This window comes from Thunnus albacares, chromosome 9 (assembly GCF_914725855.1).
Source record: "Thunnus albacares chromosome 9, fThuAlb1.1, whole genome shotgun sequence".
Lineage (NCBI taxonomy): Eukaryota > Metazoa > Chordata > Actinopteri > Scombriformes > Scombridae > Thunnus > Thunnus albacares.
In genome coordinates this window covers 13,015,494-13,028,351 of record NC_058114.1, presented here as the reverse complement: position 1 = coordinate 13,028,351, position 12,858 = coordinate 13,015,494, and the positions used below count along the sequence as shown (strand labels likewise).

Genomic DNA, 12,858 nt, shown 5'->3' with positions numbered 1-12,858 from the left:
TGCAATGACCAGTATGTGTCCAGTAGGTGGCAGCACTTTCATACCAATTCCCTGGTTGAACAAACAGCTGCACACACTGCTGTAAATGTCTGAGAGCTCCTGCTTATTATTTAGTGCTTACTTTGATTATTTTAGCTGAAAATAATTTAAATTTTCTAAAAATGACAACAGGATAATAATCCAGTTTGCAATGTACAATTATGTAAAATTTGTGCTGTTCATCATACTGTATTTAACTGTATTTTTAAGTGAAATATGTTGAGTCACAATGTATTTATCAATTACTGTGCGTCAGTAATAAGTGCACACTATTACTGAATGTTCTTATGTTTAGTGTCAGCGGGGAGTTGCTCTAACCTGGATGCGGTCGGAGTAGTTGTCGAGCAGCAGAACTCCCAGACTCGTCACCTTCTTGGTCTCCACCATTGTCTTCATGTCTGCCAAGAAGTTCATGTGTTTGGACATATCTGTGGCCAGCACCTAATGAGGACAACACACACATAAAAGATACAAGACATCTTCAGCCACTCTGTTCCAAAGAGATGATGTGTGTTTATGCTTCATGCTGCAGTACTTTTTCCAGTTTTTTCTAAAGGCAACTCTTGGCCCATGACTGGTCTGAAGGTTTTGATGGTGGCTGGAGCTGAGTGAAGGATACAGGAGTATGAATAGCATGTGAAGTGATATATAATATATCTTTCAATGTGTTGAGTGACAGTTTGTGCTTATTTGTCTTTTCATTTCCACACGTTCTTTTAAACTCAGATTATGGTCACTAAATCTGACTCCGACAAAGTAAAGACACATTGTTATATCTATTCTCAGCTTTAGCGGTGCAGGGATTTGGCTGGTGTTCTCGGGTTTTCCACTGCAATTCTAAACATTTGGGTTCTTGACGAAAACACACACATGAAACCACAACAACCACTGTCAACATCACCAACTGACATGGTGGTCCCACTGGAGTCTTTTTTTTTTTTGTCCGATGTATTTCAGTATCTTTCTTTTTAAATAATACAGACTTAAAAACATGCAACACAAAGCCATGACAGCAACGTTTAACAAAAAAACTTTGATATGTCTTTTTTTAAGGACTAAGATTGTTCTGCATGTTCTTGCTAGATTACAAAGTTACTTGTATTTGTACTCGTTGTCATTGCTACAGTGTTTTATCCTTTTCTGCTGCTTCTTTGTTCTGCCTTTTTCTCAACTCTCTAACTTTCCACTTTTATTTGTTCCATCCAGACATTATTTTTTTACCTGCAGCCATTTGAAAGTAGGCTGTTAACAGATACAGTAAGGCTGATGTAAGGCTGTAATGAAACATAATACTGTAAAGCGGCAGCACATGCAGAACATGATATCAGTAGGTCATTGTAAAAAGTGGAGCAGTCTCACCATGTCGATCACCATCTTGCGGAGGGACTCTTTCTGTTTCTTGCTGAGGTTCTGGAAGATGTCACAGTTATCCTCTTGGAGCAGCTTGAATCCCACAGCGAGGTGGTGGTTCTCCAGCACAGAGGCATCGTTGTACATCAGCGCCAGCTCTGAACCTGAGGAGGTGAAGGTGGAAGCTGTTAAAAATAGTTCCCATTTATTTAATGTTTCTTTATCAGTGCTCATGGTAGCCCGATCTACATCAGATCCTGCAACACACTGTCCAAAACCAGACCCGACATGGGTACAGCACGATCCACTGCCAAGAATGTAGGGGCCAACTTAAAGCTGTAATAACTTGTAATAACTGTAACTTTTTTGGCCACTTGAGGGAAGCGGAAACAGGCTGTAAACCAAACTGACATTTTATCACCTTTTAAGTTGATATGGATTGTTAGCCAACAGCTGCTCATTTACACATCTGGCAGATATAGAGCAACTTTATCCCTTATTATTCCTTTAGAGTCGTGTTTCTGGCCACCATAAATGTGAGTCCAACATTAACTCTCCTTCTAGCTCTGTTTTGCTTTTTGGGCAAGTAATGTATAAGTAGATTATAGAGATTGTTTGCTCAAAACAGCTGCTGGTAAACAACGTTGATGGCGGTGAGAGTGAACCAAAACCGTAAAGTTATGAGCTGGAAAACAAACAAAAAAAGAGCTAATAGACACTATAATGGTATAATGAGCTGAGAGAAACTGCTCAGTCAGTTGATAATTCTCTGTGGGTTCATCACTAATTATTCACACCAAATATTTCTTTCATTTTGAAACTGTTTTTATTCTGAAAAAGAAAATGTGAAACACATATTTGAAGCTATGAGGAGACTTTTAGAGAGGCACATAAATAGAAGTAGGACAAAAATGCAGTTTTTGATCTGGGATTGAAAGGGATAAAATATCCTGGAAAAGTTTTCTGACACTTTCATTTATTTCAGAAAAAAACAAAAAACAAAACTGCATTTCTCGTAAAATTAATTTAGGGACATTTCTGAAGTGTGCTGATTGGGCAGATGTTGAAAAGAAAGATGAAGGGACGTACTGGTGTTTATTAGGAATTGATTAGTGACCCCTGGGTGGTCGACATCATGGATGGCACTAGCGAACAAAACGGCCATGATCTCCAGGTCTGTGAAGACGGCCTGAGATGGACAGAGAACAGAAAACACTTATATTATACTGATATATTATACTTTTGAATAAATAGGAAGTTAAGTGCTGCATCCCAAAATCAATGAAAACCATAATCTTCAAAGTAACAACAGGGTCCACAGCTCACCTCTAGAGCGGGGGTGGACAGCAGCACATGGGTGGACTGCACCACATCAGCTGCATGGATGTTGTTGTGATAAGCTACGTCAGCATGGTAATGGTCCTCCAAGGTCATCATGAAGGTGATGAAGGTGTCGATTGGGATCTTAAAAGTTTTTAAAAGGTCTCGCTCCTAGCAGGGTTAAAGGGGAAAGAGAAGATATGAGTCACTACAACCACAAATTTTCTCCTCCTAATGACCACGTAAAGCAAGTTTATCTGTGACAGAAACAGCATGTTTGTGGTAATCTCACATTTTATAAAATAATGTTGTAATGTTCCTGGTGCAAACAATGGGTAATTTAAATATATAAATACTGAAATTATGACCTCCTCCTCCTTTTTTCTCCTCTTTTGTGGAGTGAACATATTTCTAGCTGAGGGATTCTTCTACCTGGAAGATGGAGAACATGATGACCATCAGAGGGCGGTTTCCGGAAAATTCTGCTATCTTGAATATATCCAGACCCCAACGATTAATGTCCTCGATCTCCTGCAGAAGTGAAACACAACATATATAAGACATGGTTTTTTTGTGTGAGTGTGTGTATATGTGTGTGTTTCTGTTTGCGTTTATGGACCCACCTTGGCCAGCATGCTCTCCTGCGGGGTGTTGACTCCGAAGCGGGGGATGCAGGTGGATGCGAGGCTGGGACTCTGTGTAGCCTTTTTCACCCCGCTGATCTGTGACATCGGCCTCTTCTTCTTCTCCTTCTCCTTCGCAGGTGGCGACAAGATCTCCACATCATGTTGTTTCTCTGCAATGTGAACACACATACATAAATGTGTACCCTTAAAAATCAAATAGAATTTTTTTTAAAAGATTTTTAAAGAAAGGGGTTTTTAGCATACTTTTTTGCATATTTTTGGTCTTTATTTTAACATTGGAAAGTGTAAAGAGACAACAACGGGGTAGAGAGAGAGGTATAGTCTAAGGTTGTGTTTAGGTGGTATGTGGTACTGTATGTGTCTTTCCCAGTAGGCTACTGGGTCGCCCCAATATATTATAATATATATGTGATCTTGAGGCCTGTTTCACAAAATTTGCGAAATGAAATAAATTCCTCTTGCATTAATTTAGAAGATTCAAAAATCAAATGAAAAATCATATTTGCAATTAATTGGACTCACAAACATAAATGCAATTTGTGAATCAGTCATTTGTGAAACGCGATGCCGCCACAGTGTATCTGTGGTTGCAGATAACTTAAAAGAAACGACCAACCTAACTTTAACCAATGAACTGTGATGGGAATGTAAGAGTGCTCAGAACGTCCATCTTCATACAACTTACAAAAACGCAGACTTTTCACTTCGTTGCTGAATTTTTGTGGCAATGTCAGTGAGTCTCAGATTAAAGATACTGTAGTATTTCTGTCTCCTCAGCAGTCCAGTAGTCCAGTGACTCTGACACAGATAAATTACTGGTACTCTCACATTATCTTTGGGGCATTTTTTCCTTTCTTTGTATTTAGCAGAGAAGCAGATAGGAAATGAGGGTGGGAGAGAGAGAGAGGGGGGCGCTGTGGTTACATGGTATGTAGACCATCAGGTTCTCCACGTGAGCATCTTATGAAGTTGAACAAAATATAACTTTTTCTTTGACTTTTCTTGAATAGTTATTTTATATACAATAACCCTTCCCCAGCTGAACCTTCTCTGGCTTTGGCGGGCAACAATTTCAAATAGTTTCATGACATGTCAGAGAAAAGTTCAGTATGTTTGCCTTAAATCTTACCATAACCTTTTTTGAAGGGGTCTGTCTTGACTTGTAAGTGAGTGTGTTCTGCGCCAGTGAGAGAGTTTTTGTATGATCTATAGATAAAACTATTACATACAGTAGTCGTAGCAGAAGTCGTATGTGTCTAATCCCACTATGACCAGTACAATTACTACTGTAAAGGCACCAGTGTACTCTGTCAGAACTACTTGTCGAATGTGCAACCCCCGCCCCCCACACCTTTATGACATCGGATTAGGGGGAGCTGTGAAGGTCCGTTTCTGTAACTTTCTGAAACCGACGATCAGTCATTCACATCGGCTTCACACTGTGATTGGCCAGCCATGCGGAGGTGAGAAAGTTGTCAGGATTTTAACTTCTTTCTCTAGCTCTCTTTTTACATGCGAGACCATTTCACTCACTTTCAATTTGAACAACAGTGTGCAACACTACGAATGATCTCCAGGTGAGATTGTCTGCGCCATTAGCCCTGTATTTTAAACTATATTACGTCTCTATATTACAGCTTTTCACTTCGCCTTCGAATGTAGCTGTTTGGAACAACTGTGAACACTTTTGACTTTGATGTGGTTGGACAACGCAGCACACAAACCAGTTCTTATTGACCATAAACCAACTCTTACCATTAGTGCTACCACTGACTCTGGCTGCTATCTCTACTACTGCTCCAACTACTGGCAATTCTTCCAATATAAACTACTCAAATATCAGTACTACTACTTATATTATCGTAACTTCTTCTGCTCCTGCTGCTACAACTACTACAACTGTACTGTCATAATGCTATTAACACATCATTTTTCCAGCACATTTATACAATTACAAGTATAGCTGCTGGAAATACTGAAATTACAGGTATTACACTGTAACCAGTGGCTGCTACAGCTACTATTACTTATAGTACAGCTGATACTTCTGCTGCTACTACTACCACTGGAGCAGCTGTTTCTACAACTACTTCTACCAGTCATACAAATCTCATAAGTAACGACTACGACCATTGAACTTCTAGAGCTATCGTTGTACTTTTGAGTGTTACTGACACTCTCACTACTAACATGTTAAACACTTAAGTACTACAAACATTACATTTCATGCAGTTTCACATACAGCTGATATATACAAATATAACATGTTATGTGCAATAACATAAAAGGTGATCCGAAACCAGTCGATTCACATACATATCTTGTCTAAAACCACCTCTGTCTTAGACAAAGACACATGAAGATACAGTAGATGTGTCATTATCACTATTTCAGCACAACAGTCTCTCTGATTTGGGTGACGCATTCATGCACTCATGCATTTGTGCTACTTTTCAAAGTAACAGAGTTGCGGTCAGATTTTGATTTGAAGGCCTTGTGACGACAGGACTTTACATCACTCCTGTGGGTCACCATCAGTGTAGAGCAGGATGGATATGAACTGACTATATGACAGGAGGTGCAGAATACCAGCAGTAGAAAGCTAAGGCTGATGGGTAAAACCTGTCAGCTTCTCAGGAGCTTTGAAAAGGTTTCATCACATCTACAGGTTGGAGATTTTTCTGCCCACAGTGAAGCCTGCGATCCTTTAAGCAGAATCATGGAAATCACCAAAAAAAAGTTTCCAGCGACAAAATCGACATAATTTCCATATGATTTGTTGACACAAAGACGCTCTCCCAGTAGGCACAGTTGCGTTGAAAATGACTCATCAGTTTTTGTACAAATCAAGGTAGTAATGACCCCATTTTGCCACATGAGGGTCAATACATCAGACAGCTTTACCTCACGTCCACATATCATCCTCAGTATTTCCCATTCACAGTTTTTATCAGCACGTAGGAACAATCAAATAATATCCAGATCTGAGCCCAGATAAACGCCACCATAAGGACACAGAGCGACCTGAGTGGTGGTGTCACACGAGGTGCTGTCTGGCCCCTCTCACCTCTCTCACAGTGCCTCCTCTTCCTCACACCCAAAGCCATGGTGTTCATTTCCAATCGAAGCCGAGGCACTCATATCAAAACGCCGTCGGATTGACAGCTCCATCCTCGTTCGGCTGGACCTCCATCCTGACGGGCAGAGCTCTTGAAGACTCAGCCTCCTATTGATGCAACATGCCGTCTAATAATATTGCACCCTGTTGCTACGACAACGCCACACAATGTGTCCGGGAATGCTGTCTGTCGCCGCGCCTCCTTCTCTTTTAGGGAAGGAAAAATCCTCACCTTCTCCATCTGTTCCTATTAAGAAACAGTCCTCTTCTCCTTCCTCTCCTTTAGAAACAAGCTCTCTTCATCTCTTTAATTTGGAAAATCTTCTTTCCTCCTTTTAACATTTCCTCCCTCCTTTCCTTGCCTTTAAAATATTGAAATTCTCCTTTTTTTTTGCAATACTCTCTTCTGCCTGTTTCTTCATAAATCATCCTTTTTCACTTCCTTTCCTTCAAAAAGAAACCGCTCCTCTCATTTTAAAAAAATCTTCTTCAGACATCATTTCTTCCTTTCTTGTCTTCTTTAGTTCCCTTTCTTCCTCTTCCTCTTCCATCTCATCCATTTTTTTATTCCTTCAATAAATTTATCCCCTCTTTGTATTTTCTTGAAAAATCCTCCTCCTTGGTTTCCTTTTCCATTTTTTTCATTTTCTACTCTTCCTGCCCTTTATAAATATTCATTTGCTGAAAATCTGCTCCAACAGAAAACAAGCAAAGTGATCTTCATCTTCGTTCTCTGTCCCATTTATAGGACAGAATGCCGGATGACATTCACAAATGTTGAATTGGGTGTAATGATAATTTAATACAACGGACAGCCAGAACAGTCAATAAAGTCAGTTGATCCGATAATACAAATCCATTTCTTTCTGTTACTGTAGAAGAGCTGAGCAGCACCGCAGCACACTGACTGACTGATGTTTGAGATGATACAAAACGTAATTTGCACAAGATGATATTTTAATATATTTTATTAGAAACACGTCTCAGTACAATTCAATACAGTTCAACAGCACCTCAAACAGCAGCAGCCTTAAAAAATACCATACAATTGTTTTAGTTGTTTTTGAAGCAAAGATGCTACAAATTGACTGGTTCTGGCTTCTCAGATTAGTTAATGCTTTTCTTTGTCACACATGACAGTAAACTGATTGTCTTTGGATACTGGACTGCTGGTCGGACAAAACAAGACATATGAAGACATCCCCTTTGACACTGGGAAATAATTATGTGCATTTTTCTCTATTTTCTGACATTTTATAGACATTACAAGTCATCAATTAATCAAGAAAATAATTATAATTTAGTTTTTGAAAATAATTGTTAGTTGCAGCCCTAATCTGAACATTATGATATTCACGAAGAGTAGGATTTATGGTGGGACTGTCGTGTTAGACTGTGTGTTACTGAGGGTTTAGTTTAGTGTACCTAATAAACTGGCAACTGAGAGACTAATCTGTAATATGTGTCTGCACAGACTAAATTTAATTGTCAGTTTGCTGGTGAAAACAATTTAATTCTCATACAAACAGGATTGAGGACACTCCTTTCACATGACTGCACATTTGATCTATTAAATATACAACAAATTGCCTTGTACTGCCATATTGCTTTATAAAAGTTTTGATTAATTAAGACTTTTGATTTAAATGCTTTGGCTTTCAGTGTTAAAAACTCACCTAAGAATGTGCTGGCGATGAACTCTGACACCTGGTTCCCTGAGCGACTGGTCTCTGACAGCTGCGTCAGTTCACGGTTCAGCATCCTCTTAAACTGTGTGGACAAAAAAACCCCACAAAAACCACAAACAAACAAAGATGTGGTTAGTCCAGGTAAACTTTAAATAAACATGTTGAAATACACAAACTGGGTTAAAGGTCTATGTGTTTTTAAACATGAATATAGCTGTGAAATTAATTCTGATACTGTCATGTAAACTGTATACAATGAGACCACAGTAAAGACAACAAGTATTGTGTTTCTACAAACTAAGACCACATTTCCCATAATCCCTCTGTAGTCCCTGTCACCCTTTCCCTCCTTGTAGGGTATAAACATGTTGGGAGGGATTTTCCACTGGAATTTCACTGCATAAACAATTATAACTCACTTTTATAGACACCTTCAGATTCGTATTTCTACTTACTTTGCTTTTAATTTCCTATTTGTGTTTTGATAACTTTGTGTTTTTTGTATTCTAATGTTTTAAAAAAGTGGTAAACACAAATACATATTATACACATATCTAAGAAAGGTGCAGAATTATATGCAAATAGAAAGAAAAATAGAATCCCAATACATATGCACAATCAATTTTATGTAAGTTCAGACATATAGTGGGTGGCGACCAAGATAAAAACATATTTACATTGTTGAAAATGGCCTGTATCATCTACTGTTTGGAAAATGTTGATCAGGCTGGTCAAGCTGCACCTAACTCAACTTTCATCAATTAAGTAAATAATGTATTTGCATTCATGTCACTTGGTTGGTTTGCTGTACTTTAAAATTTAACACTGCAGCCACTCAGTAGTCACACACTGGGGTCGACAGATCTGGTGTCATTTAACATTACAGCACATTTATTTCAGTCTTTACATGTTTGTTATGTTTTAGATAAGCTCTAATATATCCAACAATGCTGCCTGTTTGCAGACATCAGGGAAAAATCTGCACTTTTGGTATGAAGAAATACCAGTGCTACATTCGTTCCAAAAAAAAAAAAGTTTTTTAAAAACAAAAGCGTTCAGTGTCTCCCCCTGAGTTTTATCGCAGCAGTAGCTTCCACACTGATTATGTAACAGTTTTGGCACGTGGTGGCCGAGGAGGGAGGGAGGAGATCTGGGTGACAGAGTGATGCTGCAGTGGTTGCACGGCTACTATGTGACACACATATGGACACACACAAAAACATGAAACATAATCCTGTAGCTATAACCATATTTTGTCTGTTTATTATCTAGTGTATTTCTCCTGTAGCTCCTTAATATAATCACTCTATCAGGCTTTTCTTTGTTTTTTTCTTCCCTCTATTTCTCACATATACACATGACATATTCCAAATTACATGTAACATATTCCTGCTGCTATAAACCTGCTGCAGCTTGTAACAATCATGACAGTTTCTCCCTCTAACATGCAAGTGTTTGCCCCTTTTTCCTCTGTTTCTGTTTCTCGTACACACACACTCATACATGCATAGGCACACACACATTAATCACATTCAGCCCGTTGGTAGAAACGGTCCTGAGTCAGATCCGACAGGCTGGCTCACTAAGTTTTCAGCCCCCTGCAAAGCCTGCACTGCCGATCAATAAATCCCGATGTAAACAAGGCGAGCCAGCCACGCTCCCCATCGCTCACCTGTCTGAGTCTCCAGCACAGACAAACCCAGAGAGCCGACGCAGGCATGTCAACCCCCGCATGTTGATGTTAGAAGCCGCTAAAATCCAAAACGATGAACAGACAAGTCTGCTTTCTTAGTGACGGGCTGTAATCTCCACGCTCAGCAGAGACGGTTTGAACATGAAATAAGTCCGCTTGGAAATAAAAGTTCCCATGTGCTGTCCTGGAGGTGAGGGAGGGGGGCGGGGGTTTGAGGGGGGAGCGTGGGGTGGGGTGAGGTGGGGGAGAACGGGGAATGTGGTCTACCATCGGGGGAGAAAGGGTGTGACTGCAGTCGCTCATCCAACTACAGTCACACACTGTCAATGGGAAACCTAAAGAGGGAGAGAGAGCGAGGGAGAGGCTGTGAGGAACCCCCCTCCCCCGCCCTTCACGCTGGTCCCCCCTCTCTGTCCAATCAGATTTGTCTGGCTTCAGGGGCTGGGTGGAGGAGAGGGATCTGATTGGCTGAGTGGGAGCTGGAGGAGGTTTGAGTGTAGCAGCCAGACGGTGGAGAGGAGCGGGGATGGAGGGAAGTGAGGGGATGCTGATTAACTCTTTCAGTGGAGGGAGACGCCATTCATGAACCTGAGTGTTTGGTCGTGTTCACACTGAGATCTTAAATCAGATTTTTCCCTTAAATATGACTCAGATCTGAAGGTTTCTACACACAACTCAACATTTGCGATTTTTTTTCAAACTTGCACCATTGAGCTACAGAATCAGAGCTTATGAATTAAATATAAGTAGTAGTTTGAAAGTTAAAATTAAAATTATCTATTGGAAAAGCCATGAGAAAAGCAAAAATGATGAAGAACAGCTGATGCAAAGACAGAAGATTATTTTTTGTATGAAGGTGTCACTCATCATGTCAGACTGATTTTGTCCGGTTGAAAAATCAAAACTTGTTTTATGTGTGTCTGTAACAGCGCATAAGATCTGTAATAAAACGTATGGACATGACTTCACCGACCCCATCGATGGATCAGTGAAGTGTGTATGATTGAGTCGTCTCACCTTATTGGATGCCATCTCGCTGACTGAGTTTCTCGTCTGCAGCGTTTCCAGCTGGTCCAGACACCAGTCCAGCTCTTCTAGTGTCTCCATCGCCAGTTTCTGGTACGGCTCCTCTGAAAGGTCAAACGCAAACACAGGTCAGAGGTGGGAAAGCCATGAAAACACCCACATCTCAAATATGTTGAGTGATTTAAAGGTGTTATATTGCTCCTGGTTGATGACTTTAAAACATTAATAACCTTCATACATTAAATTAACAACTAACAAGTACATCTTTCATGTTCACAGTAGTTCCACAAAAAGACAATAACATGATAGTTTTTTGCAGTTTCTATGTGATAAAGGCAGTTGGCATTTTTGAAGAGAACGGAGTTCATCTGAGGTGATATCAGCACTGACCTGAGAGACATGGCTTACACATGGACGGCTGGTTGCTGCTTGACGGCCGTCTGGAAAAAAGAAACAGATGAGGTGTTAGTAGAATAACGAGAAAACAACAAGTTACTCATCCAGTTTCTTTTCCTGTTCTTACTTGTTTCCCACACGATCTTGCAGATGTGTCAGAGCAGCAAAGTTACTTCTCACCGTTCGTAGACTGGCGAGAACCTACAATAAGAAAGAGAAACAAGTGAGTGCTGGAGGTGTATGAATAAGTTTGGATGGAGACAAATGGGACATGTTTGCCTTAATGTTAGAAAAATTAGGAACTACATCATTATTACTGCCTCACACAAGTAGTTCAATGATGAAAAAAAAATTCAATTTAAGTAGGAAACATAAAAAGAAAGATTGACTTGTGGGTTGGGTTTTAATTTGGGTCTTCTCCTGTGAATCCTCATTATGTGTGTGAGAGAACTGGTTTAAAAATCACTTCACACTTCACAGGAACAACTTGCACCTGTTGAAGGACTTTTACACCTTAATGTCTTTAAATCAAATGTCACTCAGATACTTCTGTTTGAGTTGGATCATCAAATCTGTCTGGTTTCCAAATCTCAAATGTAAGAAAACAGACACGTTAGAGTCTCTCTTGAGTTTTAAAACTCCACAGAATTGACGTTTGTTCTTGTAGTTAGAGATTTGACACACACTTGTTCACACTGTTTGACCTTTATGAGACCCAAACATCGTAAACGAATAAATATTTCAGCAGTAAGTGAGACGTTGTGTGTTTTTTTCCTAATTTTTAGTGACACAGTACGGTCACTTTTGAGAAAATAATATCTAAATGTCTGTGAAACGGCACTTCAATGCTTTCTTATAATACGGCACTGCTAACAGGTTGTATAGTAAATTTGATAATATGTGCAGTAAAAATGGTTCAGGTAAATTACTTTATTGCAAATGAATCCACCTGCAGGTCAAAAGTAGATTTTGGATATTGGTTTGGAAATATCACATGTACACAGATTGTGTTAATAGGCCTGTGTTGGAAAGCACACGTACACACACGTACACACACACACACACACACACACACACACACACACAGACACAGACTCAGAACAAGCTGTTCAGTACAAAGAAAATGTGTGTGGGTGTTTTCTGTGAAAAATGAACCATCTCCTATTTCTCAAACTGGTGATTAACTACCAGTGAGGATACGTGTGGACAGTCTGGGCAGACCCACACCTACATTTATGAAGTATTAGTTTCAATGGAAACTCTGCTGTATATTTAAATGCAATCTGTCCTTGGAAACAACAAGTGCTCCTTTATAAAAGCTACAGACCAAATACAGCACAGTAGCAGTCAGTCCATGAACTTAATCTGCGTCTACACCAAAGTTTTTTTGGCAACGTTAAAACTTTCATCACTGCATTTTTCATAAATCTTCATAAACAAACATCCATAGAAGGTTCATCAGTTTGTCAGAGCAGGGTCAACAGGAGTTTACAACCCTGGATATAATATAAATAATGTAATAATCAATATCCTCCTTGTAAAGGGAGGCTTGCAAACCTATTTTTCCTTGTTAAAGGGCTT

General features: G+C 39.6%; 1 protein-coding gene across 7 annotated transcripts in view; it reads right to left on the bottom strand.

Annotated features, from left to right (window-relative positions):
* The window catches only part of LOC122988383 (cAMP-specific 3',5'-cyclic phosphodiesterase 4D-like), a 118,010-nt gene that overhangs the window by 6,420 nt on the left and 98,732 nt on the right, over nt 1–12,858 (bottom strand). For all 7 annotated transcript variants that reach the window (XM_044360642.1, XM_044360643.1, XM_044360645.1 and 4 more), the window contains 10 exons: nt 11,405–11,478; nt 11,272–11,321; nt 10,873–10,985; nt 8,151–8,244; nt 3,333–3,505; nt 3,142–3,240; nt 2,716–2,880; nt 2,479–2,578; nt 1,399–1,553; nt 358–480 (listed from right to left, as the gene is read on the bottom strand). In XM_044360642.1, the coding sequence (XP_044216577.1) occupies nt 358–480; nt 1,399–1,553; nt 2,479–2,578; nt 2,716–2,880; nt 3,142–3,240; nt 3,333–3,505; nt 8,151–8,244; nt 10,873–10,985; nt 11,272–11,321; nt 11,405–11,478 (1,146 nt within the window). The remainder of the gene's footprint in view (nt 1–357; nt 481–1,398; nt 1,554–2,478; nt 2,579–2,715; nt 2,881–3,141; nt 3,241–3,332; nt 3,506–8,150; nt 8,245–10,872; nt 10,986–11,271; nt 11,322–11,404; nt 11,479–12,858) is intronic.